We start from the raw sequence: 26,827 nt of genomic DNA, 5'->3' as shown, positions 1-26,827 counted from the left end.
CCCCCACCCGAGTTTGAGAATGGTTGGGGATTGGCCATGACAAGAGGACACAGGTCTAGGGAGGGGAGGCTTATAGCATCAACAGGAAGCATCCGGGGAGGAAGAGGACCGAGGATGGAGGCCTTAGCCAGCTCCAGGACCAGGCCAAAGACTACATGGTCCTTCCCACTGTGTCCCTGGGTCTGTCACAAGAAGAGAAGTCATGGTTAAAGAGCGTCGGCTGAGGTCCTGAGGATGATGTAGTCTTCTCACCATTTCTCTGTGCACAGACAGAGGCATATGTGTGGCCTCGCTTTACCTGTCTAATGAAGTGGTCCAGTTAGTGAGGATGTGCAGCTTACTCAATTTCTCTCTGAATCCTTTGCTAGAGCAGTGTGGAAAAGGCACCATCTCCTTGTCCCAACACTGTGTGCACAGGCATGTGGCTGCGGGAGCCATGGCATTGAGGAGCCCTGCTGTGTTCTCTCAGGTCAGATCCCACAGAGGGCAGGAACTCTCTGTGCCTCAGGAGGTACAGATTCCAGGGCCATGCACGCATCCTGCCGTTTTTACAGGCAAGCAGGCCAGGCTTAAAGGGGCAAGGTAATGTGAGCACAGTCCCAACACTGGTGTGGGAGTGAACTTCAGATAAGAGACTAGGGTGGCTGAGTCAGGCGGCACCCCCAGATTAACCATCACAGAGCTCTTGCTGGAAAAGGCACAGAAAAGCTGTCCAGTGCTGAATGTGATTGGTTGCCATTATAGGTTGATTTGCTTATTTCCAGGAGGCCCACCTACGTGGAGGACCCTAGAAATCATCTCAATGGCACAAAAGCCACAGAAGCAGCAAATACACAGAAGCAGAACTGCCCACTGAGAGGCCACCTCCTCCCCATAGGGCACGCTCACTGTTTCTTTAAGGGGCACCGTGAATGCTATGTTTTCAGGCGACAGCTTCCCCATGTTTTCCCAGCAAAGTTAATGAAATGTCACTGGTGTGCTCCCTGCACCTCCTGTCTCTCACACAGTCAGCCTGGCAAGTCCACGTGCTCTCCTTTGATCTATTTTTATACCACCACATAATAATTCATCCTCCTAAATATATCCATCATCCTGGATTTGCATTTTTTTTTATTAAGTCGCCTGCTTGCGTCCCATCATTTAATCAGTGTAGACTCGGAGAACAGCCTGACAAGATGTGGGTCCCAAGTCTAGCGTCTGGCACTTTGCCTGCTCTGTAACTTGGGGGTGATCTCCTATCAGTCCAGTTCCTAGTGTGCTCATTTGAAAAAATGTGTGTGTTTGAGGGGCAGGGGCTGGTCTTCAGGGAAAGATGCCTGTGTGAGACTCATGAGGACACTGTCGTTGTCAGGGATTGCTACTGACAGGCCTGTCTTTCTGTGGGCTTTGGGGGGGCACGAACGCATGTACGTGTGCGTGTGCACGTGTGTGTATGTGCATGCTCTTGTATGTGTATGGGGTATGCAGGTATAGGTGCATGGACATATGTGTGGAGGCCAAGTCAGCCTCAGACATCAGTCTTCAAGAGTCATCCACCTTTGTTTGTTGAGCCAGGCTTCTCCCTGGCCTGGAACTTGCCAATGCAGCATGGCTAGAGGGCCAATGAGACCTAAAGAACCCCTGTCCCTACATCTGCCAAGCTCTGGGATCATCAGCTTTCATCACCATGCCCAGCTTTTTATGTGTGTTCTGGGGGCTAGAACTTGGGTCCTCAAGCTTGCACGATGAGCATCATCAGACAAGACAGAAACACAAGCTTGCCGGCTGTGAAACAGATAGGCCCCGCCCAGCCCTTCCTTGATTATTAATCTCCTTGTACTGGTGCTGATGTTGCTCCCCCCCCCCACCCCAGGGAACATTTTGGGGGGGTTGGTGACAACAGAGGCAGTGAGGTGTGAGTGCCCTTGTCACCTGCAGTGTGAAGGGTGCTGTGGGACTCCTCACAATATATCCAATGTCCCCTGCCAGCGTGGACTCAGCTGAGGTAGGGAAATTCTCACTGACTTGCGTGATGCAAATAGATTCTTAACACAGTTACTGTCACCTGAGTGTCATCCTTGAATGAAGCCGGTGATGTCTGGACACAGTGACAGAACGCTCTGCTGTCACTCACAGCACTGGGGCGGTACAGCGGGTGCCTTCTACTCCTGCTCATAGAGAGCTCTATCGCACACCTGTACTCAAGTTAACACTTGAGTCGCTTGGTCTTGGTTACCCAACTGGCAGCAGCTCTCTGCATGCAAAGCATTTGCCTGGCTTCTCCCTTGTCTCTCTGTTCGGTGCTGTAGCTCCACGAGGGACAGGCTCCATCACTCTCAGTGAAATTAGTCCTATCACAGAGGTAGCTGGCAGCTTGGTTTCTGAGTGTGGTCGCGCAGTGGTGGAAATACATAGCTACAGGGGTCCAGTGTTCAAGGAAGGTGGGGCCCTAGTGAGAGGCACTGAGGAGTGACATGGTAAGGAGGCCCCTAGTCCAAGCTCCAACCCTCACAGAACACAGAAAAATGAAAGAGTGGCCATCTCTAGGTCAGACCCTATGGGAGTGACTATTCTCACAACCACTCAAGGCCATCCCCAAATATCTGTAAGAGCCCGCAGGCATCCTGTTGCTCCTGGATTTATCGTGGGAGAAAACAGAAAAACAGCTAGATAAAAGCGGGACAGAGGTTTGAAAACACATCTTAAGGGGTGTTATATGCTAGCAGAGCATTTGAGACACCAGCATTGCTTTATAAGGTGCAAGTATCCAAAACAAAGTTTTCTCACTCACCTCAGTTACCCCTGAAACTGACTGTGAAAGAGACACCTGTTCTTATCCCCCAGAACCCAGCTGTATCTTGATTTCCAAATGTTTAAATCCCACTCACCCTCTCTCTGGTCTGGTTTATACTGGATTCAGGACTCTGCACTCCCCATATTGCATGGAGGTAAAGTGGGGGAACAAAGTTCACACAGGGTGCACTGGATGATCACCCAGATCTTCCTTTCATGATAGTGGTAACTATAACAATGATGGTGCTAATGGCATCTCAGATCTTCCTTTCACAATAGTAGCGACTGTAACAGCGGTGGTGCTAAAGGCATCTTCCATGGACTGAGCTTTTATTACACAGTGTTTTCCCACCTTAGCTTAAACTTCCCATCAATCCTTGGAGGTTGGTGTTGCTATTGTGCCCATCTTACAGATAAGCAAAACAAGGCAAGTTAAGTAGCAAGCATGCTTCAGGTAACCTAACCGGTGTTGAGTCCCAGATCTAAACCCTTGGTTTCTGGCCCCAGCCTCTGTGCCACACACTCCAGGCCTCCAAAGGCATGGGGGAGCAGCCTGGCTCAGCCACCCTAGTCTCTTATCTGAAGTTCACTCCCACATCAGTGTTGGGACTGTGCTCACATTACCTTGCCCCTTTAAGCCTGGCCTGCTTGCCTGTAAAAATGGCAGGATGCGTGCATGGCCCTGGAATCTGTACCTCCTGAGGCACAGAGAGTTCCTGCCCTCTGTGGGATCTGACCTGAGAGAACACAGCAGGGCTCCTCAATGCCATGGCTCCCACAGCCACATGCCTGTGCACACAGTGTTGGGATAAGGAGATGGTGCCTTTTCCACACTGCTCTAGCAAAGGATTCAGAGAGAAATTGAGTAAGCTGCACATCCTCACTAACTGGACCACTTCATTAGACAGGTAAAGCGAGGCCACACATATGCCTCTGTCTGTGCACAGAGAAATGGTGGGAAGATTTCATCATCCTCAGGACCTCAGCCGACGCTCTTTAACCATGACTTCTCTTCTTGTGACAGACCCAGGGGCACAGTGGGAAGGACCATGTAGTCTTTGGCCTGGTCCTGGAGCTGGCTAAGGCCTCCATCTTCGGTCCTCTTCCTCCCCGGATGCTTCCTGTTGATGCTATAAGCCTCCCCTCCCTAGAGCTGTGTCCTCTTGTCATGGCCAATCCCCAACCATTCTCCAACCATACTCGGGTGGGGGTGAGTAGAAGGAGGGTAGCAGCAGAGTGCAGACAACCTGGAGCCTGGAATGGAATATGCTCCAGGATTGGAGCTTGGAGTCCTTCAACGCTCTGAGCTCCCTGTTCCTTCTGCTGTGGAAGTCAGATGCGATGCAGTTCACTGAGAGTGTCACACCAAGTGTGAACAGAGAAGAGACGCTAGCTAGTGCCTCACCCAGGGGATGGAAAAGCCTCATGGAAATAAAGATCATGCTTTTTTTGTGAAGGAGGGAGGGAGATTTTTTTCTTTGTTTTGGGCTTGTCTCTTAGAGCCCTCCAGCTATAGAGTGGCACATAGAGCCGCGGCCCATGTAGCATCTATATGTCACCATGTTACAAGTCTGGAATGGGAGTCATGTTGATGTACAGCAAAAAGCTGAACGGAGAGGCCTTTCTCCTTTCTCCATCTCAGTCCTGATTTCTGCTTTCTAAAATTCCCGTTTCCTTGGGTTGGTTTCACTTGGCTGTTTGAAAGAACTGGACAATCAGGGGATCGAACTGAACCGAATACACAGCAACGTGCACAGAAGCTACAGGGCAGCCACTTTCAGAGTGCAGAGCAGGGCAGGCAGGATGGGGCAGGGGTACGCAGAGGTAGGTGTGGTGCTGCAGGCTCATGGCTGCCAAGAGGATGCTCAGGAAAAGCTGCAACCCCACATGCTGAACACAAGGGGGAGAGGCAGCTCCACTCAGAGTAGTAGTAGCTAAATCCACATCACCTCTCTGAGCTACACAAAGCTGGCTCACCTATGGCCAAGGTGGTACTAATAAAGTTTTTGTTGAAAGCCTGCTGTGGATGGTTGACTTCAGACCTCTCTCTGTCTCTCTGTCTCTCTGTCTCTCTCTCTGTCTCTCTCTCTGTCTCTGTCTCTGTCTCTCTCTCTCTCTCTCTCTCTCTCTCTGTGTGTGTGTGTGTGTGTGTGTGTGTGTGTGTGTGTGTGTGTGTGTGTGTTTACCCTTGCCATAAAGCAGTTGGCTCCAGGGACAAATGGCTATGTTTTCTCCTGGTCCTGGTCCTGGCCCTGGTCCTGGTCCTGGTCTGGTCCTGGTCCTGGTCCTGGAGCTGGCCCCAAGTCACAGAAGGGCCAGCAGAGGGTGTGCTAGTCTCTCACTCCCTAGATGAAGGGAATGACTGGAAATCAGATCAGAATCCGGGCCTCCTGGTGTGGGTACCGTCTTACCTCTGCAGCTTGCTTTATTTATATGAGTCAGGGTATTTGTGTGTCCTTCTAGCCAGCACTCTAGATTAAAGGCTTTCAGGATCAAAGTGGCTGTGGCCAGATATGGTCCAGAAGCTTCCTTTGAGACTAGTGGGAGGAAGTCAGCCCACCCCTGAGACTCAGGTTATGGGGAGTTGTGTCTCCTTAAAGCAAACAAAATCCGAGGTAAAGGTATTGATTCCACACTGCAAGGCAAGGATGCATTAGATACTGATTTTGGTCTATTAAAAACAAAAACAAAAACACAACTGCCTGAAGAGCAAGGCACAGTTTTAAGCTGTGAAGTGCATTGCTGTTTTCATAGTAGCTGGCATGTACTGAATATTGTTTACATATTTTATTTTTGCTATCACTATTCTGTGGATGGGGTGTCGCGAGGGGGGGGGTGAAGAGAAGCTTGTGGAGAAGATTTGGCTGTCCATTCATGCCTGTGGGGTGCGGAGAAGACGCAATTGCTCCCTGAGGGGGCAGACAGGCAACTCCAGTTCCTCGGTAGCTCCACCTCCACCCACGTGGTCATAGGCCAGGAAGTAAGGCCTAGTCTACAGGGCCTGACATCAGGCATTTCCAGTTTAATGAGAGCAGCTGAGTCTCTAGGAGTAGTGGGAAGAGACAGAGTCAGGGGTGGAAGAGCCCTTCCTCAGGACAGGCCCCATGTCCGCAGGGATAAAGAGTTCCCATTTCTGGGGCCTCAACAGCAGAGCTGAGCGAATTCACTGAAGTGTCCATTGGTTTATGAATTCCTATAATCTCCTGTCAGGCACAACCCCCACCCAGCCAGGCAGGCCATCTTTCCTTATTTGGGGACAGGGTAGGGAGTCACACTCTAGTAAGAGTAACTGATACTTCGCAAGGAGATGAGACAAATGACCAAAAATGACTAGTACTGCAAAGAGAGGAAGGATGTGCAAGGGTGGCCAGCGAGTGGAGGTGGAGATGGAGGTGGGCAGCCAGACAAGGCTCCTCTGGGGAAGTGACATAAGTGACACAGAGGAAGCAGGCTGGCAGGCTCTTCCCAGGCAGACGAATATGCAGCAAGAAATGCCACAGAGCAGTGTGACTGAGCTGGGCTGGCAGGCCCACGCCTGCTTGGGTGGTCTTGGATGATGTTTTAAGCTGCCTTTACTACCTACAAAGGTAGGCAGCCTACCAGGGCCTCAGCTCTATGGACTCTGAAACTACAGAAGTGGCAAGGGAGAGGAGATGGTAGGGATCTGTATGCCTGGCGTGTACCAGGTAGTGCCCCCGACCCTACCCTCATCTTACTCCAGCAGATGGTGATGTGGGGTTACTGTCCAGAATCCCAGATTCCAGCTCATTTTATCCCATCAACTAGACATTTATGATTGGGATAAGGTCAGTGTCAAATTGCAGCAGCAGCAGCGGCGGTGGCAGCAGCAGCAGCAGGAGCAGCAGGAGCAGCAGCGGCAGGAGGCCCCAGGAATGAGTTAGCATAAATGAGACTATAGCACAGAGATGTCCTAAGGTTTCCTGAGGGCCACACAGCAAATTAGGTCTATCTCAGGATCAAGTCAATTGGTACTCCAATCCCATTGGTCCACTCTTAGGAATGGGCTTCTGTAATTTTCCACCTGGAGCACAAGCTACAACAATAGGTTAGGTTTTAGGAGATCACTTATTAGGAGCTGCAGGGATGACTCATCCGTTAAGAGCACTGGATGCTATTCCAGAGGGCCCAGATTCGATTCCCAGCACCTACATGGAGGCTCACAGCCATCTGTAACTCCAGTCCTAAGGGATCTGATGCCCTCTTCTTGCTTCCAAGGATACCAGACATGCACATGGTGCACAGACATACATACAGGCAAGGCATCCATACACATAAAAACAAATAAATTAATCAAAGAAAGGACACATTAAATGTGTGGCTTTGCTTCACACCCTCTCTGGCATGCCCTCCATAGAGAATTACTTGCTGAAAATTCACAGAAGAAAAGAAAAGAAACAAGACTTGCTGCTGTAAGAGTTTGTTTACAAGCAGGGCCACGCTTGGGTTAACCATTCTTACCGCCACGAGGAACCAGGAGGAAAAGTTGCACAAGGAAAGCCATGGGAGTTTGAAATAATAACTCCATCTGCATGTTAGAAAAGAATGCATTTGTTTCCTAATTATGGGTGATGGCAGCCGCTGCCAGTATCTAGTACATGTTAAGTAGCAAATTAGCTTGGGAGCGGATCGTAGGGCCTATCCTGTCTACTAACTCTGCCTGCCACTCTCTTCAGGAGCAAGAGGAAACTGTACTGTGGCCTGTAAGCCTCCAGGGAGTCACATTTAGGGCAGGCCCTAGGGTCCCCAAGGTCGGCAGAGAGTGCCCTCTCCTGGGACCTCAGAGCAGGAACAGAGAGAGAAATTCATAAATATATCCATTTATTCATTCTTAAGCGAATAAATAGTTTTGCCATAGCAAAACTCTGGGCACATGGGCTAATAGGGGGTTAAATTGCCTAATTTTCACATGAATTTATCTGGGAAGGTTTTTTTTTTTTTAATGTTTAGTTGTGCAGTGCACAAAAAAGACCATAATTATGCACAATTAGGGCAGTGCCTAAAAAACTGGGCCAAGTAGACCCACTCTAAACCTGATGCCTATGCCCTCTGTACGTGCCCCAGAGCTGAGCAAAAGGTACGGAGGATCGGATTGGTGCTGCAAACGTTTAGCAACTGAGTGCCACAAAAGCATTTTAAAGAATCAGACAATAGCTAATGTTTGTGTGTAAACCACAGTGTTAATTACAAGAGATTCTTACCAGCTAAAGAGGGCCCTTAAGAAGAGCCATGCAGGGACATTTTGTGAGCCATCTAGCCGAGGCACTAGCTGTAACAGAGAATGGTAAGGTTCAGTCTTAGTGCCATGATGGTCTGCGTTGGTGTCGGGTGTGGATCTGTGGACTGTTTCTTCCAGCTCTGACTTCCCTGAGTTTGACTGCCTGCTGGTCTAGTTTTCAGCCATAAGACCATGGACCAAGGAGCCCTTCTTCTCTGGCCTCACGTTCTTCTGTGAAATGGGTCTAGTGGTGCTCTCTTGGCATTTGACGGATGGATCCATAAGACACCCAACACAGAGCCAGTGACTTGCACTGAAAGCCACCATTAGGGTCTTTATCCTCTTGTCCTCCATCCACCCTAAACTACCTAGCCTATTTACAAGAGTCGAGAAGACCCCGAGGTCATCTTTAGCCCATGGGCAGGAAGAAGAAGAAGAAAAGGAAGGCTGTGTTTGACCTTGGCCTTTCAGATATGCAGCACCTGAGGCAAATAAACATCTTCAAGAGCTTCAGATGGTTCCCCAGGCACCTGGAAGAGAATACCAAGTATCAGCAAAGCACCTTCTCCCAGCATTCATCAAGACTGCTAATTGCTGAATGTCTAAATGGTACAAACACTTCATAACTTGATCTCATTTCCTTTGCCATTCCAAAAGCCCCTGCTATTGAGGAGGAGGAGGAGGAGGAGGAGGAGGAGGAGGAGGAGGAGGGGAGGGAAAGTTCAGAGGCATTTTAGGCACTTTCTCCAAGGTGACAGAGGAGAAGGAGCTAGAACAGATGGGGGCTGGAAGTTCCCAGGTCTGCATGGCTGTGCAGCACACTTCCTGACATGCTTGTGAGACTCCAACCCAGTATGGGGGTGAGGAGGTGGGGAATGGGCTTACATGGGGGTGGAGGGAATGAAGTCTACTCCAAGATCCAGCTCTGCACATATGAAAAAGCGTGTCTGGACAAAGAGAAACTGATTCCAGAAGAGGGGAAGTGACAGAGTGTGTGCATAATATGGGCAGTGGCTGGTAGGGAGGGGACAGAATGTGGCAGAAATTCTATTACATGGTTTCTAGCTGGGCACAGCTGAGATTGGGAGCTGCTCATCAGAGCTGTGGCACGGAAACCCGTGTGTGTGTCTGTCTCTGCCTCCTCTTCCCTGAGCCATTAAGTATTGATAATAGAACATGTAGTTTATTCTTGTTTTCCCCCAAACTGACATAGTGTCTGGAACAGAGTTAAAGGGGAACAAATTTATTAATCAGACTGATGAGCTAAAAGTTGATGAGAAGAGTCAGGGGGGTCTTCTATATGGGAAGCCTAGACTGAAAAAAGGAGGGGTTGGGGGCAAAAGGAGCATCCTTTGACCTAGAGAAAGCAGGGAGGGAATCTACACATGTCAGCAAGTGGTCTGCATGTGACTGATGGAGAGATAGAGTTGGGACAAGGAGGTGGATGTCCTTTCCAAAATTTGGGATGGAGAAATTTGGTTCTGCTTTTTAAAACCTGTTTCAGAGGTGAACACACCCAGGATGAAGTCCCGGCTCTCACCTCCCTGGCCATGTGATTTGGACACTACAGCTCGTTGTTACAGCCGTGAGTTTCTCTTCTGTAGGATGGGAATGCAGGCCAGAACTTCCACTTGCTCAGATGACTCGGTTTTTAGTTCCCGTAGTTTACAAGCCTATGCCCTGTTGAGGCCAGAACTCTTGGTTAGCAAAGACACAAGGTAATTTTGCTGTCTTGGTCATTTGCTTAATTGCCACGTCATTCCTGATTGATAAACTGCTAAGGCCTTGCCCCGAATGTCACCTCAGAGTGCTTTCTGAGAACTGTCTCAGCGGGCCTGGCTTAGCAGGAGGATGGGTGGGACGGAAGTACCTTTCATAATGGCCATCAGCCTAGAAGAGAATGACCCAAGCTGCCCCTTTCTCCACATTTGTAAGCCTGGCATGCCCTGGAGGTGCCAGCTTGGCTTGCCAAGACTCTTGCCTGCACGTGGCTCTGTCCCAGCTTGGCCAAGTGGCTTAGGCTGGCTACCCTAGCTTTCAAGTCCTTTCACCCTCATGAGAATTCATCCCGGATTCAATAGATGCCAACCATTTGATTCCTGGCAAGGGACTGCCAGGCAAGCCACACCTATCAGCCAGCAGGGGTCTGACTTACAAGGGATTTTCAGGAAACAGGAGGTAGAAGGCTGAGAGCCAGTTCTAGCTCTCACCTACAGCTCCAGCTGTGCTTCCATCTGGCAAATCCTGGGACACACACACACATACACACATACACACACACACACACACACACACACACACACACACACACACACACACATCCTCAAAGGGAATGGAATACTGGAAATACAGCCAGTCCTACCTGGCACCCAGCTGTCTTCCTTTGTTAAACACAAAAAGTCCTGACAGCCATATGGGGGTGGGGGCAACTTGTTGCTCTTTCTCTGGGGCTCCTGTGGCCACACTGATTTTTCAGTCTCTAGAAGGGCTTCTCTTTGCTCTTCTGGAGTAATCCCCTCCTGCCTGAAGCAGAGAACCCGTGGTTTTAAATTGCTCCCTTCGTTTTCAGGGTCTCCTCCCGCTCCTGTAGAGACCCCACATGGATGTCACCCTGGAGCCCACATTGGTGCAAAAACCCTTGCCAGCATCTCACATGCCACACACCACACGTAGTTAAATATTCATTTTCCTGCCATCCATGGAGACAGGGGGTCAAGTTCTCCTTCCTGTGAGATTAGCTCACTACCTGGAGTAGAAGAGCCCCCAGCAGCAGGAAAAAAAAAAAGAAGAGCCCCCAGCAGGAGGGAAAAAAAAAAAGACTAAAAACTTTCTCCATGTCTCCATACGCCCTACTTCCCATATGTGCCTCCCCTTCTCCTAGCAGCCTTCCTGGAGGCAGGCCAGGGACAGGCTCGCTCTGAGTCCCAGGGTCTCCATGTCTTCTCCGGAGGCTGAGAGCGCAGAGCCCACAGGAGCACCCTCCATCCCCTGCTTCTCTTCTCTTCTCGTAGGCGGAGCACAGCGCGTCCTCTCCCAGGCGGCAGCCGCGGCCCGCAATTGGAATTCTGTCCCCAAAAGGGGGCCGGAAAAGGAGGAGAAAAAGGAAGGATGGAGGCCGGCAGCAAGAAGCAGCGGCCAGGGTCCCAGACATTACCGGGAAGAAGCTAGGCGTGTTGGCTGCTCGGATGCTGCGCCGCGGCGCCCCACCGCACTGCATCAGCGTGGCTGGGCTGACAACCCCCCATGCTTAACACGGGGCATTATGCGCTGGTTAACAGGCTCCGAGCTGCTCAGCGACTTGTTTTAAGCATTTTCTCCCTCGCTCTCGCTTTTAATCTTGTCTCTAGTGGCGTGTGTAGGGGGGAGGACTTTATTTCCATTGGCTAAGCGCTCCCTTCCCACCCACATCCCTTCCACATCACCTTGGTGTCTCCCTAAATAAAACCAGCCCTCCTTATCGCCTGGAAAAAATCAGGAGCTAGAGTTTGAATGGGTTTTATATAAACACTCACCCCTGTCAGCGTGAAGCCAGGCTCTCAGGATAAACTCCCAGTGTCTGGCCTGATGCTTGCCTGGCGATCTCTGCCTTGAACGCTAAGGCTTAAGCAGAATTCAGAGGACCGGGAACTCTTCCCTGAGATTTGATCAACCTGAAGCCAGTTGCCGAACTGCACAGGGTCCCGATGGACCTCAAGGAGAGCCCCAGCGAGGGCAGCCTGCAACCTTCGAGCATCCAGATCTTCGCCAATACCTCCACTCTGCATGGCATCCGCCACATCTTCGTGTACGGGCCGCTGACCATCCGGCGTGTGCTCTGGGCAGTGGCCTTCGTGGGATCCCTGGGCCTGCTGCTGGTGGAGAGTTCCGAGAGAGTGTCCTACTATTTCTCCTATCAGCATGTTACCAAGGTGGATGAGGTGGTGGCCCAGAGCTTGGTCTTCCCAGCTGTGACCCTCTGCAACCTCAATGGCTTCCGCTTCTCCAGGCTCACCACCAATGACCTGTACCACGCTGGGGAGTTGCTGGCCCTGCTGGACGTCAACCTGCAGATTCCCGACCCGCATCTGGCGGACCCCACGGTGCTGGAGGCCCTACGACAGAAGGCCAACTTTAAACACTACAAACCGAAGCAGTTCAGCATGCTGGAGTTCCTGCACCGGGTCGGCCATGACCTAAAGGATATGATGCTCTACTGCAAGTTTAAGGGGCAGGAGTGTGGACACCAAGACTTCACCACAGTGAGTACTTGGTTTTCAGTTCGCTCTTGCACTTACTGTTCAGTAGAAGTGGTGCTCCGGTGGCCTTCTGTTTGTCTTGGGATCTCTACTGTGCAGGAGAGAGGGCAGCGGCCCAGCTGAAGGCCAAGAGGGTCTCTGGTGAGAGTTGTTGGACCTGTTTGTAGAAAAGGTTACCTGTCAGATGGAGCACTGTGGTCCTTTCAGGTTGGAGAGCCACAGGGAGCTTGCTGTGGCGGCAGGGGGAGGGGGCGCACTCCCCCAGATGGGCTGAGTTGAGCTTTCTCAGAGGCAAGAGGCCTTGGTTGCTTACTGTCCAGAGTGCTTGGTGTCCGAGCTCTGTGACAGGAATAGCTTGTCGTTGGTGAGATGGCATCCTCTCTTCTCTCTTTCTGTCTCCCTTCTCCTTCTCCCTCTCTTCTCTCTCCCCCTCTCTCTGTGCTCGGAAGTGGCATCAGGCTCCGCGCATCCTGTGGGTTGGGCTGGAGCTAAAGCTGTCACAGGAGGGTGTGTGGGGCCCCAGACAGCCTGAATGGCTCTGGTGGCTGTGGGCACTCACTGCAGAGGTGTGGAAGGCTCTTTCCTTCCCTTCCTTGCCTGAATTGTGTGGAAAGGAGAGGACCCCCAGAAGCTCCATCTGGTCCTCCTGCAGGCGGGGTGGGGGGTAGGGGGTGGGGGGTGGGGGGTGGGGGTGAGGGTGGGAGAAGCCACGGAACTGTCCATGGTGCTTTGCTAGGGAGGACAGTCTGTGTGGAGGCTCCTGTATTGGATGGGCAGAGAGATAACAGAGGTGCTGAGGTGGTCCTGGAGGAGGCTGGCTTGTCTGAAAGCTTCAGCTTGAAACTCGAACGTTTTTCTCTGTGTACAATTGCTTCCCAACGTGGGTGCGCGGGAGGAGGGAGTGGGGAGGGGGTTGAGCAGCTGTGGGATTGGAAAGCCTGGAGGGGAGTGTGGAGTTAAGAGGAGGGGATGTGGCTTGCGTTCAGGATGGGTTTGCCAGAGGGGCCTGAGGGGGACGGATGGGAGTAGAGCTGTTGCCACTAGGGTTCTCAGCTCAATTAGTGGACTGCTAGGCATAACTTGGTGTAACAGGTCAGACAGCAGCTGCCAGCTCTTCCACACTGCCAGGCAAGTCTAGGGTATCTGGAACTGTGGGATCCTTTTGCAGTCAATCCACTGTGTCTGCTTTCCCATAGCTTCCTGGGGCAGGGGGAAGAGCAGGCGCTTAAGGGACTCGGCGTCTTGAGCCAAAATGCAGTGACAACTTGGGGACCTCAGGTGCAACAGTCATCAAGGGAACTGGACTGTGTCGTCAGCACTTGTCTGGGGTGCTCTGCCTCATTAAGACATTCCCTCCCTCTCCCATAGTGCAGCCCTTCCTGCTATGCTGCCCCCCTCCCCACCCAGAGCCACCTGCCTCTTGCTCTAAGGTTCTCTATGCTCCAATCAGTCTCTGCCTTCAGCCTTTGCACTTGCTGTTGGCTGTCTCTCATTCTGAGACAGCCCAGAGTGCCAGGGGCATTGCTTCTCACAGCCCTCGTGCTAGAGCCGTTTCCTGGGGGAGCCGTTTTGTATTATTATCCCTTTTAAACATTCCGGGGGAAGAGCACAGCCAAACCTACAGCAGCATTTGCTAAAGATGAAGCCAGTCTGAGCTGGAGAAGGAAGCGACCAGCCCTTCTTAAAGGAACAAACAGGATCCTAAAATACGCCAAGCACACATGATGTCTGAGGGGTCTAGGGGAGGGATGGGGAAAACACCTCATTCTTGGAGGCTCAAACCATTGCTGTGTTCCAGCCGGTGTTTTCTAGTGCCTGGCAACACTCAGCCTCATTGCAGTGCTGTGAAGCTTGAAGGGGTAACTCGGCTCTTCTTCTGCCTGCCTGCACACACAGGGACCCCATGATCAACAGATGTAGGGTGTCTCAGACAGGCTGTCAGGGCAGCAGACCCTAGGCTCAGTCTCTCTCCGCATAACCACAAGCATTCTCATGATGGCGTGGCTGACTGGTAGCTCAGCTCACTCCCACGAGCTGCCTAGAAGTGGAGGCTTGGTGCCTCCCTGGCTTCTTATTGGTACTTGGCCCATCATTTGAATTGCTGGTATCCCAAACAGCCAGAAGTCTGGTTTTAAATCCTAACCCAAGCTTCTGATCATCCAAAACACTGAGGTTGCCTGTGGATAAGGTCTGTGCTTTACTCAGTGGCACATGTTTATCCGTCGATCTTAGCAAGTCCCAGACTCATCTGTTGAGGTGCTGCCCATCCTTGGACTGAGCCCTCTGTGTGTACACATCTCCAAGCATTGAAGAGAGGATACCCCTAGGCATTCTATTCTTTCTCCTCGAGGATGTCAGAATGATACCCACTCTAGGTGTGTGAGGAATCTAGACTTCACCAGTGGGTGACAGCGGGCACCCATGCCGAGCCTCTGCTGAGGGTAATTTGCTAGGAAACATCTTCAAGACCTCAGTCTGAGGAGCGAGCCTCTGACACAGCTCTTTGGGCCTTAGGTGTTTCTGCTGGAGAAGGCCTTTTCCCAGCCTTGTCTCTCATTTACTCTCTGGGATGGGCATCTCTCTCCAGTGGGCCTCTCTCTTACTAGCTCTGCTGGGGGTCCTGACACACTGGGTGCCTTTTTTCTTTAATAAACCGTGGCTGACTTATTAGAACATTTAAGTGTGGGGGAGGGGATGTCACAGGTGGATGCCTCTTTTTCTTCTGGATTTAGTTTTCCTGTAAAGCCCGTAGCATCATCTCCAAAGCGAAAGCTGTAGCACAAGCTTCCTTATTCCGAGTTCTTAGCTGGTGTGCAATGAAGTGTGTAATACCCTTTAATTAGTGAATGAGCCGTGATTCCGTGATTCCAGCAGAGTGAACGGAAGGTTGTTCACGGAGACTCCAAGTCCCCAGGAAGCCAGGTGTTGAATGCTGAGTGCCGAGTAAGCAGGCACGCTCCCCCGGCCTATGCGGATACTCTCTGAGCCTTCACCCAGGAACGGTCTGGCTTCAGAGAGGTCTGTGATTTGCCTCCCTGGTAAACCATAAGGAAGGCCTGATTCTGGGCCCTCTTCTCACAGGAGGTGACCCAGAGACTCAGAGTAGAAAGGGGATAAGGTCGGAGTTGATGGGGGTTGTGACTCTGTGATCTGAGTTCGAGGCCCACATGGTAGGCATGGGCTTGAAGTCCTGCGTCATCCTTTCTTCTTCTTCTCCTTCTTCTTCTTCTTCTTCTTCTTCTTCTTCTTCTTCTTCTTCTTCTTCTTCTTCCTCCTCCTCCTCCTCCTCCTCCTCCTCCTCTTCCTCCTCTTTCTCCTCCTCCTCCTCCTTCTTCTGTTTTTCGAGACAAGGTTTCTCTGTGTAACCTTGGCTGTCCTGGACTTGATTTGTAGACCAGGTTGGCCTCGAACTCACAGTGATCCACCTGCCTCTGCCTCCTGAGTGCTAGGATTAAAAGCATGTGCTACCACCCACCACCGCCTGGCTTCATCCTTGCCTCTTTGTTTCTTTGCCTACTGTCTGTTGGCCACTCCCGTATCTACCCTTGACCTTCTAACCCAGAATACTATTGGAGGAAAAAAACCACGTGCGACACTATGTGATGAAGTCTTCTATGTTTTTGCCAGCTGTGTAGCTATGAGATGGGGTTCTGGGCAGCGTTTGTAAGAGGGATGCTGTAGTCCCACCTGCCTCCACTGTTTCCAATGGTCACATTGATGAGGGATGCTGCAGAGATGAAGGCAGGGAAGTGGGGGTGGGTGGACACTGCTTTCTCTGTTTGGAGTGCTGAGTGAAAACACTTCCTCCAGAGAGGGACCTCTTCCTGTGGTAGTCCTGTCTGGAGCTGACTACTGCTGCCAGGCGAATTCCTGTCCTTTGTAAACATCATGTGACAGGGGCCTTATGTTGTCTCTTTGTTTAACCACACTGGGGTTCGCCTCTACTTCAGGTCCAGGAATTCCAACAACCTTTACATTCTTGCACGTAACCTGACCATCATTGTGGGAATTTGCTTTAAATGTGAGATATCTCTGGAAAGGCTTGGCTTTCTTCCCCGTACTGAATAGGCCTTACTACCTTACAGCATATAATGTTACAGAGACAGTAGAGGGAGAGATTGAGGAAGGTTGTGTCTTTGAGGCTCTTTGGCAAGGCCTTGTGGGTCTCCAACTATTTGGGGTGACCACATCTCACTATCCAGGAGTATGCATGTGGAGGATGTGGGCCTTGAGAAACAATCTGATCTGGGATTCCTACTCAGTGGGTTACGTGTGGTGGGAACTAGTATTAGTTTGCTTAGTTCTAGTTTTCCCATCTCTGAAGTGGGACCACTAACACCCAAGACTGGGTTTGAGGTGGGGCTTGCTCTGAGTGATATCCCACAGGGACTGCTAACCGAGCGAGTGCAGCCTGGAGTCTGGTTTTTGGGACTCCACTCGTCCTACTCTTCTAGCCCATGACTGCAGCTACCTCAGAGCACAGGCGCCACTGTGTTCTCTGTGTTCTTGATGTTTCCAGGGCTCCACATTTTGCTTGGTACCCTGAACACTCTCTCATCCCCTGGCTTGGCCTCTATGTTGCATCTCACACTTCCCAACTCACCTCCAGGAAGCACACACACCCTGCTATGGCCCCTAACACGGGTGGGGTAAGCCCTGCACAGCGAACATGGCTTTTCCCACTGTATGCTATGTTTGTGTCTGTATGATTACTCTTTAGTCTACCAACCAGGCCCTATGGTGCCACAATAACCTAAGTAGACCAGGCCTGTGCTATCACAAACCCGTCTCTATCCCAGCCAGCCCCGGGGCTAGACGCAGAACAGGTTTTGTAAATATTGTGTGAAGTCAAGAGCTGGTCTCTCCAATCCTCCCAATACCAAGCTAAGCCACCCTGGTTAAATAGTTGCTATCTATGCCTGAATTTGCCCAAAGTCCTAGCTCATGGGCCTTCCTTACTTTATTTTTTGTACCCTACCTCATTGTATCTTTTAATGTTACTTTACCTTTAAAGTCCAGCTTTGTCATAATTACATCCTTCTCTCTCCACAGTTCCATCATCTAAGTTCACTTCTTCCTCTTCTGTCTCCTAAGCATCACATACTTTCCTTTTCCTCCATGTGGACAGGGAGAAGCATGAAGTGTTGCAACTAAAAAGATCTTAAAGAGAAGCAAATTAAGTTCCTAGCTTTTTAAACCACTGATAGTGTTGAAATGTGTTTTCAAATTGATTAGGAAAATGTCGACACTGTGATGTGTAACCTGATGTTATAGATTCATATATTGCTTAGATATATAAATGGTGACACCAAACAATTTAGTACATGCATTACCATGCATGCTTATCCTCTGTGTAGGTACATGTGTGTATGTTAAGAACACATGGAATTTACAATTTGCAATATGCAACAACCATGCTATATTTTTAGTACCTGTATCACAGTGACAATGGATCTCTTGAACTTAGCTCTCCTGAAAATTTGTATCCTTTGATCAACATATCTTCAGTCTTTCCACTCACCAACCTCAATGTCTGCTTATCATCACCTTACTCTGTGTGTTTGAGTTTGATATCTTTAAATGATTCCACATATGGGACTGGGGAGACAGCTCAGTGGTTAAAAGCACTGGCTGAGCTTCCAAAGGACCCAAGTTCAAATCCCGGCACCCACATGGTAGCTCCAACCATCTGTAACTCTAGGTCCAGGGAGTCTGATGGCTTCCTTTGGCCTCCATTGGTACCAAACACACATGCTAGGGTGCACAGAGATCCATTCAGGCAAAACACTAGTATATGTGAAAAAGGAGGCAGAATGATTGGGAGTTCTAGGTCATCCTCAACTACACATTGTCTTTGGGGCCAGTCTTGGCTACATGTGGCAACACACCCCTTCCTGAGTGTTTTCAGTCATCTACATGTTCTGAAGACCCAGAGCTTCTCAGCACATAGCTCTCAAAACATGTGCTCGGAGTCTGTGTTAAGCAGGCTTAAAGCTATGAATGATAGGCAACCAGCTGAATACACATATTTCAGCCTCTCTCCTCAGCACATGTACCTGGGATTTTGTTTGGTCTAGGGAAACTAGTCCTTATTATTACTCTTATACTTCCTGGTTATAAAAGCAGTCCATGATCAGTGGAGAAAAATATGGACAAACATAGGGGGAAAAAAAAGGGTAGGGGAGAAAGGAGTGGAAATTGCCTACAATAACTTTCCTATACAACTACATGAAATATTTTTGGTACTTTCGACCACATAATTTATATGGATGTTTGTTTTACTGGGCTGGTATTATGCCTTCTGTCTATATGGTACAACTTGTCTTGGCCCCATTGTTTAAATGTTTGCTAGCATATACTGGAGACCTGATCTTGCACATCTGAATGAAACCCACCTCTGATCCTCAGTGAGGCCCAGTTCTGACACTCTGGTACCACTGCCCACACCAAAGTCCTCAGCTCCTAGGAGTAAACCCTGATTCTCCGCCACGCGGGCAGGCTGGACTTCACATCAGAATGATCTGATGTAACAGTAATGCAAACTAGATAATCTCACAGATAGCCCCCAGCACCTGTGAGGCTTAGGCATGGCCTGGAGAGCTTTGCTGTGTTGGCCGTGGTGTTTCCGTGATGCTGGCCAGCCTCTGGCTGCCATGTCTGGCTTTGTAGCCTGGTGACTTGTGGGCTGTCTCATGCTGCATCTTTTCTGTTGTGCTGATGGGGTGAGGCTGTGATTGGGAGCAGTTAGGATGACTCATTCCATCTCCTTGGAGAGAAAAGCTGCACAGCTCGGAGCTAATGCCCAGTACCTGGCTGGATGGATGTAAGAGGAGACTGGACTCAGTGGATAAAGAGCTTGTTCTGGAAGTGTTAGGAATGGAACTCAAATCTCCAGAGTCCACACATACACCCAGGTGGACGTGGGACCTGCTTATAATCTCAGACCAGTAGGTGAGACAGGATCGATAGAGCAAGCTGGCTAATTAGACTAGCCTTATCAGTGAGCTCTGGGCGCACACACACACACACACACACACACACACACACACACACACACACAGAGAGAGAGAGAGAGAGAGAGAGAGAGAGAGAGAGAGAGAGAGAGAGAGAGAGAAGAGAGAGAGAGAGAGAGCAAGTTGGGGGCCTTGTTTGCTTAGAAGCTTACCTCCCTTCTAGTTCTACAGAAAATCTTTCCCTTTGTGAAGACTCTAAGTTCTAAAATACTTTCTATAAAGAAAAATGTAGTTTGCTGTTCATTTCCATAGGAGAAGCTGAGATGAAACCCGCCCCACTACCCCATATCTAAAACCCAACCCTTCAAAGGTTGAATTGGCAGCTTTTAGCACCATGCTTGCTGAGGGAAGCACTGCTTTCTAGAGTAGTTCACACTTCAAAGTAGCAGGCTTCTCCTTCCTTCCAGAGGACTGAAAACATGATGCTCAAGTCTGGCTTTGTGCTTTCTCGGTTTCGTCTGTTCATGGTTGAAGGAGTTAGGTTGAAATATCAAATGTGGGCAGCCAGGACGCCTGACCTACGCTCTGTCATGACCTGAAACAAGTGGGCTGTGTGTCTCCTGCAAAGCTGAGGTTTCGTAGATCTCACAGATGCATTTCTCTTCAAACCAACCCTTACAGGTTGGGCTTGTGGCTGCCAGACAGCAGCTGCGGCCAACAAGCAGTCACGCAGCACGTTGACTGTTTGCTAAATCTGAAGTTTCTAGAGAAAGCCCATTTATGAAGTTGGGCTTTCCCTGGGGACGGCATCCCCCGAGGCACTGCTCGATGATGCTAGAACATCTCTCCTCCCCATGGCATTTACTTTTCTACTGCTTTAGGTACACTTTGTGCTGACTTGCGCAATGGCCATTGAAATGAACGCTGAGAAGAAATTAAGCATGCCATCAGAGAAAGAATATATTTGAGCCTCATTGATGGATAATGAGCCTCCAGGAGCCCCAGTCTCCCCATGTGTACACTGAGTGAGCTGACCTAGGCAGTTTCCAAAGACAGCTTCTTGTCCTATATTCGCTTTACTGAAAACTAAAACCTCCACTTATGTTGAGACTGGGCTAGGAGCTGGTGTTACTTTATCGGTTTGCTTTTTATTTAAGTCTATGCATTAGAAGCAGAAGTACACAAATGCACAGAGTGGCTGCAGTGGGAGCAGGGAGGCACCACAACAGTACTCTCAGAATCCCACCCAGGAGCCCAGTGTGCCTGGCTGTAGGCCCTCCATCTGATTGAAGGGTTCCATCCATATTAACACAGCAGGTGTGAGCCTGGACATGTTCTCGGTCTACAGGTATGAACCAGCGAGAGTATCCGTAGGAGATGTTAAGGCAGTCTACAGAGATTCCCTAGACAGCGCTGTGGGCAGAGCATCTTATTTATAGCAGACCATTGTATCTTTCTTGGGTATCTTGTAATAAGCCTCCCCACCACCTGGGGGCAGCCTGTGGCCAGTGATTCTGTGATGGGTATGAAATGCCTGGTCACAAGTATCTTGCCTTTATGAGGACCAATGGTGTAATTTACTCTCTAAGCTTCCCGTGGGGTCGGGCTGCACATCTAGGTATACATTTCGTTTTTCCCACTCCTGCGTCACTCTCCACTCCAGTGGCTTTTCCTGAGAGTACTTGCTCGGTAAATCACCCACTCAAGGAAGGACTCATCTCTGGCAGTGCTGGGGAGCCTATATATAACCTGCATCCATACCTTTTTTCTTCTTCTCCTTCATCTGTTTGATGGGCCATCCCATGGGTCTGCTCTTGGGTGTGGCTTAGAAAGAAAGATGCCTGCACTAAGCATGCTTTAAACCCCAGGCTTTCCAGATCCACGTCTTCAACCTGGGACCCATGATGGTTTCAAAGATCCGGTCTTCAAAACTCAAACAAGCATCTCTTGGGTTGAGCGTCACTGTTCCAGACTCTGCTGGTTTGCTCCTTTGGGTGGCAAGGAGGGTAGGGGGAGGCAGTGTTTGCCAGGCAACAACCCTTCCTAAGGAGCTGGGCGGTCCCTGTGCTGCCAGCTGCTGTATATCACAAGCTGTTTTCCTTCTACTGCGCATCTTCCCTGGCACCTGTGTTGTCATCTCCCGGATCCCATGGTTCCTGCTGAAAGCCCTTCCCAGCATTCCCTGCCATATCTCCCTGAACGTGCCTCCACTGAGCTTCCAGGAGAATGCTTCCGCCTTTGATGCTGGCACTGGGTCAAGCCCATCTATGAAGCGGAAGGTGGTGAGGGATGGATGCTGAGCAAGGTGATGATGCTCATCTGTCACAGAAACCACGAGTGGTGGGGAGAGTGTATGAAAGGACTCCTGCTGTGCAGGCTGAACCGGGGAGCTGGTGGCTCAAGGGCAATGCGATTGCTGTCTCCAGACACATAGAAAACAATCACAGAAAATGGAAACAGGACCTTCTCTGAGAGAGACCTTCGCCAGAGAGAGGGAAGAACTTGAGCTCCTGGGCGGAGAGTGGGAGTTCAGAGGGCCACGCTATCAGCTGTTTGGAAAGATTTATCCTGGGAGTCTACATTACCCTAACCCCACCTGTACCTTCCCCTGAGGTCTAACCAAAGCTAAAGGATCACGTCTAGGCAGGGATCAATGTCTAGAGAAGACATAGATTAATGACCGCTGATGTTACCTCTAGCTGGGAGAGTGTTTGATTTGTTTCTTTCCCAAATAGATAGCTGAGGTTGGGGGTGGTAAAAGCCAATGATGGAGGGCCTTGGAAAGAAGCGCTGACGGGTGGAACTAGCAGCCCAGATTACAGATCTACCCACTGTCCAATACCATGAGGCTTTGAAGTTAAACGCCTCTGATGGTTGCCAGGAAGAAAAATGGTGCCTTTAGAGATAAAAGAGTGGATTCATCCAGAGAGAACGCAGGAAGAGTGGGGTGCTGGAAGGCAGCCATTGCAAATGGCAGTTAACGGTCTGGCCATCTCAAAGTGTGCATGCGTGGCTTGTTGAGAGAGACAGGTCCTGGAGTTAGTCATAGACTCTGAGAGCCAGCTCCAGGGCCACAAAGAAAGGCTTGGGTTGTGTTTGAGCATGATCTAGTACCCCACTCAGGCCTGAGAAGACTGGGAAGTTTATGGTTTAGACATAACCCTGGGGTTTAGAATACTAGAAACGTCCTCAACTATAGGATTCTGGAAGAAGTCTAGGCTACAAGGAGAGCACTGAAGGCAGCCACCAGGGGATATCCAGGCTAAGGAAGCACAGCAAATGTTAGAGGGTCAAGGGGCTCTGGTGCCTGTGACGATAACCCAATGGGGTATTGTAGCCTCTGGCCACATTAACAGTGGTCAGAGCCAGGCATGTGTTCAAATGGTCGTGACTTTGTGTGAATTATTTAGCCCTTCCAGTCCTCTATTTTCTCATCTATTTAATAATAGCATGTCAACACTGCTGCTTCACAGGCATGTTCATAGAGACCATATGATGTAAGCATAAGACTCATATTGGCCACGTACAGAATATCAGCTTTATTAGTTGTTTCTGCTTTGGGTCAGGGTCTCATGTAGCCTAGGCGTGTTCCAATTCCCTATGTAGCTGAATATGATCTTGAACTCCATCTTCCTCCTGCCTCTACCTACAAGTGCTGGGATTAAAGGTATGGGGCACCAGGCACAGTTTATGAGGTGCTTGGTTGGGATGGAACCCAGGGTGTTCTGCATGCTAGGCAAACATTCTGCCAACTGAGCTACAACCCCGATCCTTATGTTGTTAATTTTATTGTTCATGAGCTAAGTGGGTGATAGTGACAAGTGATCCAGGGACAGAAGGATTTATTTTTAAATCAATATTGACAACGTAGCATTAGGAGGTCTCAAGAGCGGGTGGGGAGTGAGCCTGTGGATAAGCCAGGCACCTCGCTACTGCTGAAGCTGAGCACAGACTGATGTATACTCTCAGACCATGCGCAAACTGAATTCCCTCCAGTGGTCTAGCACTGTACAGTTTCTAAAATCAACTAGTGAATGCTAGTACATTCTGAGTGTTCCAGACACTCTTGTCCACAGTTTACACGGCAAAAGCTCATCATCTTCTTTTCCCAACAGCCCCATGGAATCCAGAGCTCTGTTCTGTTTGGTTGCTGAAGCTTAGAACTCCCGTCCTATACCTAGGTAGAAATGAGTGGAAGTGGGATTCGAGTAGTCTTGCTCTGGATCCCTAGTGCCCTGATTGTCTGTTCCAGCGCCCCCAGGCAGGTCATTCTCCTTGTCAGCACAAGCCCCCTCCCAGCTCGTGTAGCTGAGGATGTTTCCAGCACCCGAAAGCAACAATTGCATCTAAGCCATATACTTCCCAGTCTCGCCAGTCCTCAGTGTCTAAAACTGTGGGTCATGAGTTCTCATGGGGGTCACCTAACAATAGGTGGGAATCATGAACAGGCGGGCAGCACTAGAAGATTCCGAACACACAACGACCAAAAATTAATTTGAAATCAAGTGTGTGATGAAGCTGGAGTATTTCTGGCAGGGATCACCAGTGTTGCATTCCACAGCCTCACTGCAGTCATGGTGCAGTGCACTTTACTGTCATGCTGTGCGAGGCCAAAGAACACTGCTCCAGACAGCTTGGATTCCAGACTATGCTAGAACTGTATGCACAAAGTTGTTTCTGCTCTTACAAAAACGTGGTGGTTTAATTATAGAAAACAATGACTCTTAATATTTCCCTATCATCATTCCTCAATGTGTAAGTGTCAAATTTGTCTATCTTTGGATTCCTTTGTGTTAAAATGTTTGATGTTAAAAATTTGCTGTTTTGAGTTGCTGACTTGAGTTTCATCAAAAAAAAAAAAATCATTAAGTGAATTTTGGCTTTGGATTAGGACAGGATTCCCAGCAACTTCTGAAACAGCCTAAAACTTCTGCCGTGTTTTACTGCACATTCAGGTAAAGCAATATTCTCAGCGTTGGTAACTATAAAATCAAAACATCCTCCGTCACCTCTGAAAAATGTTGAAGATGCTGTGTGTCCCACAGTATCAAATACTCAGCCAAGATTTAATTCTGTCTGTAAAAGTAAACAAATGCACTCACCTCATTAGTATGCAAATTTGCATTCATTTTTAATAAATGGGAAATTATATACATACCAAGAAGTTTGATATTTCATTTTGTGCTTATGAGTGTTTGCCTGAATATATGTGTCTTGCTTCATATTCATAGAGTGAACCCTGGAGGCAAGAAGAGGGTGATGGATCCCCTGGGAACAAACCTACCAATGGCTGTGAGCGGCCGCAGGGGAATTGAGCCTAGGCCCTCTAGAAGAGCAGCCATTGCTCTCCACCCTCTAACCATCTCCGTAGGCTTCAAATCATTGTTTTAAAATCAATTTCTTTGTAATTTTTATGAGTAAATGTTTGATTAGCGTACCTATTTTGCATACCTGTTTATCTTGATTTGTATAAAAGTTCCTCGGGTGACAGGAGTAGAGAAAGGTTAAGGTAGCCGTGCCCCATGAGATACCATTTGATCTTCCTGGTGATTTTAACAATGGAAGATGCAGTTGTCGTGTCTGTTTCAAAGTTAAATACAGGTTTGATGGCAGGGATAAGACCCCTCAGACAGAGAGAAGCATTGAGGATTAGAACGCTCTGTTTGATGATTGCTTTGAGTCTCCCCTGGCAAGGCACTGTGTTTCCTAGCTTCCTGTGTAGCCAACGAGTGAGGGCAGACTGCTCACCGGCAGGTCTCTAGGACCCACAGAGCCCTCTGGTGCCCCTTGTGTAGTTAATAGAGGAGACAGAGGCAGCCTCAGAGCTCTGTGGCTGAGACCCAGTGAGAGGGTTAGGGCTGCAAGTCACTACCCGCTGGCTGCAGCTCCAGTCTTAGAGAAAGAGCAACTGCTCCTGAAAGTGGCCTCTCTGATGAGTGTGCGGGTCACCTGAGGTGGATGGCATTGCCTCTGCAGTGCAGCTGCTGTCACCACGGCCACAGCTGAGAGCTAGGCATCCACTCTGCAGATGGCACCTCCCCCTTCCAGGGCACAATGAGAACTGAATTCCAGAGTCGTAAGCTTTGCACATCAGAAGAGACAGAGTTCTGGGAGTTGGGCACATGTCTGTGTTGCTTCTGACCTTCCCCCTTCTCTGTTCCGCGTGTGGGCTTTTGATCTCTCTCATCCAGGAACACACAGGGAGAGGCCAAGCAGTTCCCCTGTCTCTCTGTCGGTGACTTGATTTTAAATGTCCAGTCTGAGTTGTGTTCAATTGGGTCATATTTGCGGGGGGCAGAGAGGCCCTAGAGTGACACTAACAGATCATAAAAATATTTGGATAACATTAGGACTCAACAGTTCCACTGCATATTACTTGGGTGAACTTGAGCAAGTGATTTAATTAGAGTTTGTGAGAATGGAACAATATGAACGCTGTAGCCTAATTGGCCTGAGCCTGCAGGAGTTTCTTCTTGTTTTTTCTCGCTTGCCGTCTCCACCTACACAATGACTCTGCCTTCTGATACAGAGCTAACTGTACATTTCTGACTCTTCTTCGCTATTTTTTTTTTTTTTTTATAATCCTGGGGGTTTCCCTTGGGATCCTTTGTCTTTTCCCCCTATTGTCTCCTTCTGCCCCTGGCTATGTTCAGTAGGGAATCTACCATGCCATGCCCACTGCCTTAGTTTCTTTTCTAACACCAATGCAGCTTAAGGAGAAAGTGCTTATTTTGGCTCACAGTCCAAGAGTACAGGCCATTAAGGTAGGAACATTAAGGCAGCAGAGGCTCGAAGCAGCTTGTCACGTGACACCCACAGCCAAGAAATGGAGTGATGAGTGCACACTGCTGCTTACTTCTCTTTCTCCATTTGTACAGTCAGAATTCCAGCCAGGGGATGGCGCCACCCACAGTGGGCAAGTTTTCTCACCTCAATTAATGTGGTCAGGATAACTACCATAGGCCACAGGCATTGCCTGTCTCCCAGGTAACCCTGAATTCTGTCAAGTTGATTCCCACTAGCCATCATACTCAAAATGGAACTGAAGGAATCCCAAGTTCTTACCTTCTCCCTCATGGGCCTTAGTGATGCTCACCGCTCTCTCTTCTCCCAGAAAGGGTGACAGCCAGCGGAATGCTTCCATGCTTGTCCAAAGGGGACAAGCAGCTGTGTCTTCCAAAGTTTGGGCTAAGGCTGCCTCTGCCTTCCTGGCTGAATGTTGTTGTTTTTTTTTTTTTTTCTAGAAGAACACCTTCTGTCCCCTGGGCCTGTTAGCCATTTCAGGGACATTTTAAGTGGCCATTAACAAAATGTTGAATTATGGCTGCAGACCTCTGAGAGTCAAGTGACATCCACATGAATTACAAGTGAGAGCTGAGCAGTCAAGGCTGTCACAATGGACCAGGATTAAACAAACGGGGGCCATTGTTCGGCCCAGAGCAAAGAGACATGCAGGTCACTGTTGAAAGCCCATAAAATAGGACACTCAGGGTACATGTCTGCTACTACAGGGCAGACATACTCTCTGATTTTCAGAGAGGGACATTCCAGCTTTCTCTATGGAAAAAGAAGCAATAAACAGGATGTACACGGGATCTCCCAGGCAATCTCAGAAGCCACGCACTGCTTCA

General features: G+C 49.4%; 1 protein-coding gene and 1 long non-coding RNA gene across 3 annotated transcripts in view; one reads left to right on the top strand and one right to left on the bottom strand.

Moving 5' to 3' along the window:
* Positions 1-7,594: 7,594 nt before the first annotated feature.
* LOC311579691 lies at positions 7,595-11,652 on the bottom strand. Of its 2 annotated transcripts, XR_014773225.1 has the most exons (4): positions 11,521-11,583; positions 10,371-10,531; positions 9,549-9,688; positions 7,595-8,538 (listed from the first exon to the last, which is right to left on the bottom strand). It is a non-coding gene; the product is annotated as an uncharacterized lncRNA (long non-coding RNA). The 2 variants fall into 2 exon arrangements; XR_014773224.1 differs by lacking the exon at positions 10,371-10,531 and having other exon boundaries at positions 7,604-8,538; positions 11,521-11,652.
* Positions 11,653-11,684: 32 nt separating this feature from the next.
* The window catches only part of ASIC2 (acid sensing ion channel subunit 2), a 1,061,758-nt gene continuing 1,046,615 nt past the window's right edge, over positions 11,685-26,827 (top strand). Inside the window, exon 1 of the mRNA XM_084750432.1 lies at positions 11,685-12,246. Within this exon, the coding sequence (XP_084606558.1) occupies positions 11,692-12,246 (555 nt within the window). The 5' untranslated portion in view covers positions 11,685-11,691. The remainder of the gene's footprint in view (positions 12,247-26,827) is intronic.

Source organism: Acomys minous, assembly GCF_964271855.1.
Source record: "Acomys minous genome assembly, chromosome: 12".
In the NCBI taxonomy this organism is placed as follows: domain Eukaryota; kingdom Metazoa; phylum Chordata; class Mammalia; order Rodentia; family Muridae; genus Acomys; species Acomys minous.
Note: the sequence above shows the minus strand (reverse complement) of the source record. Positions and strands in the feature narration are given on the sequence as shown.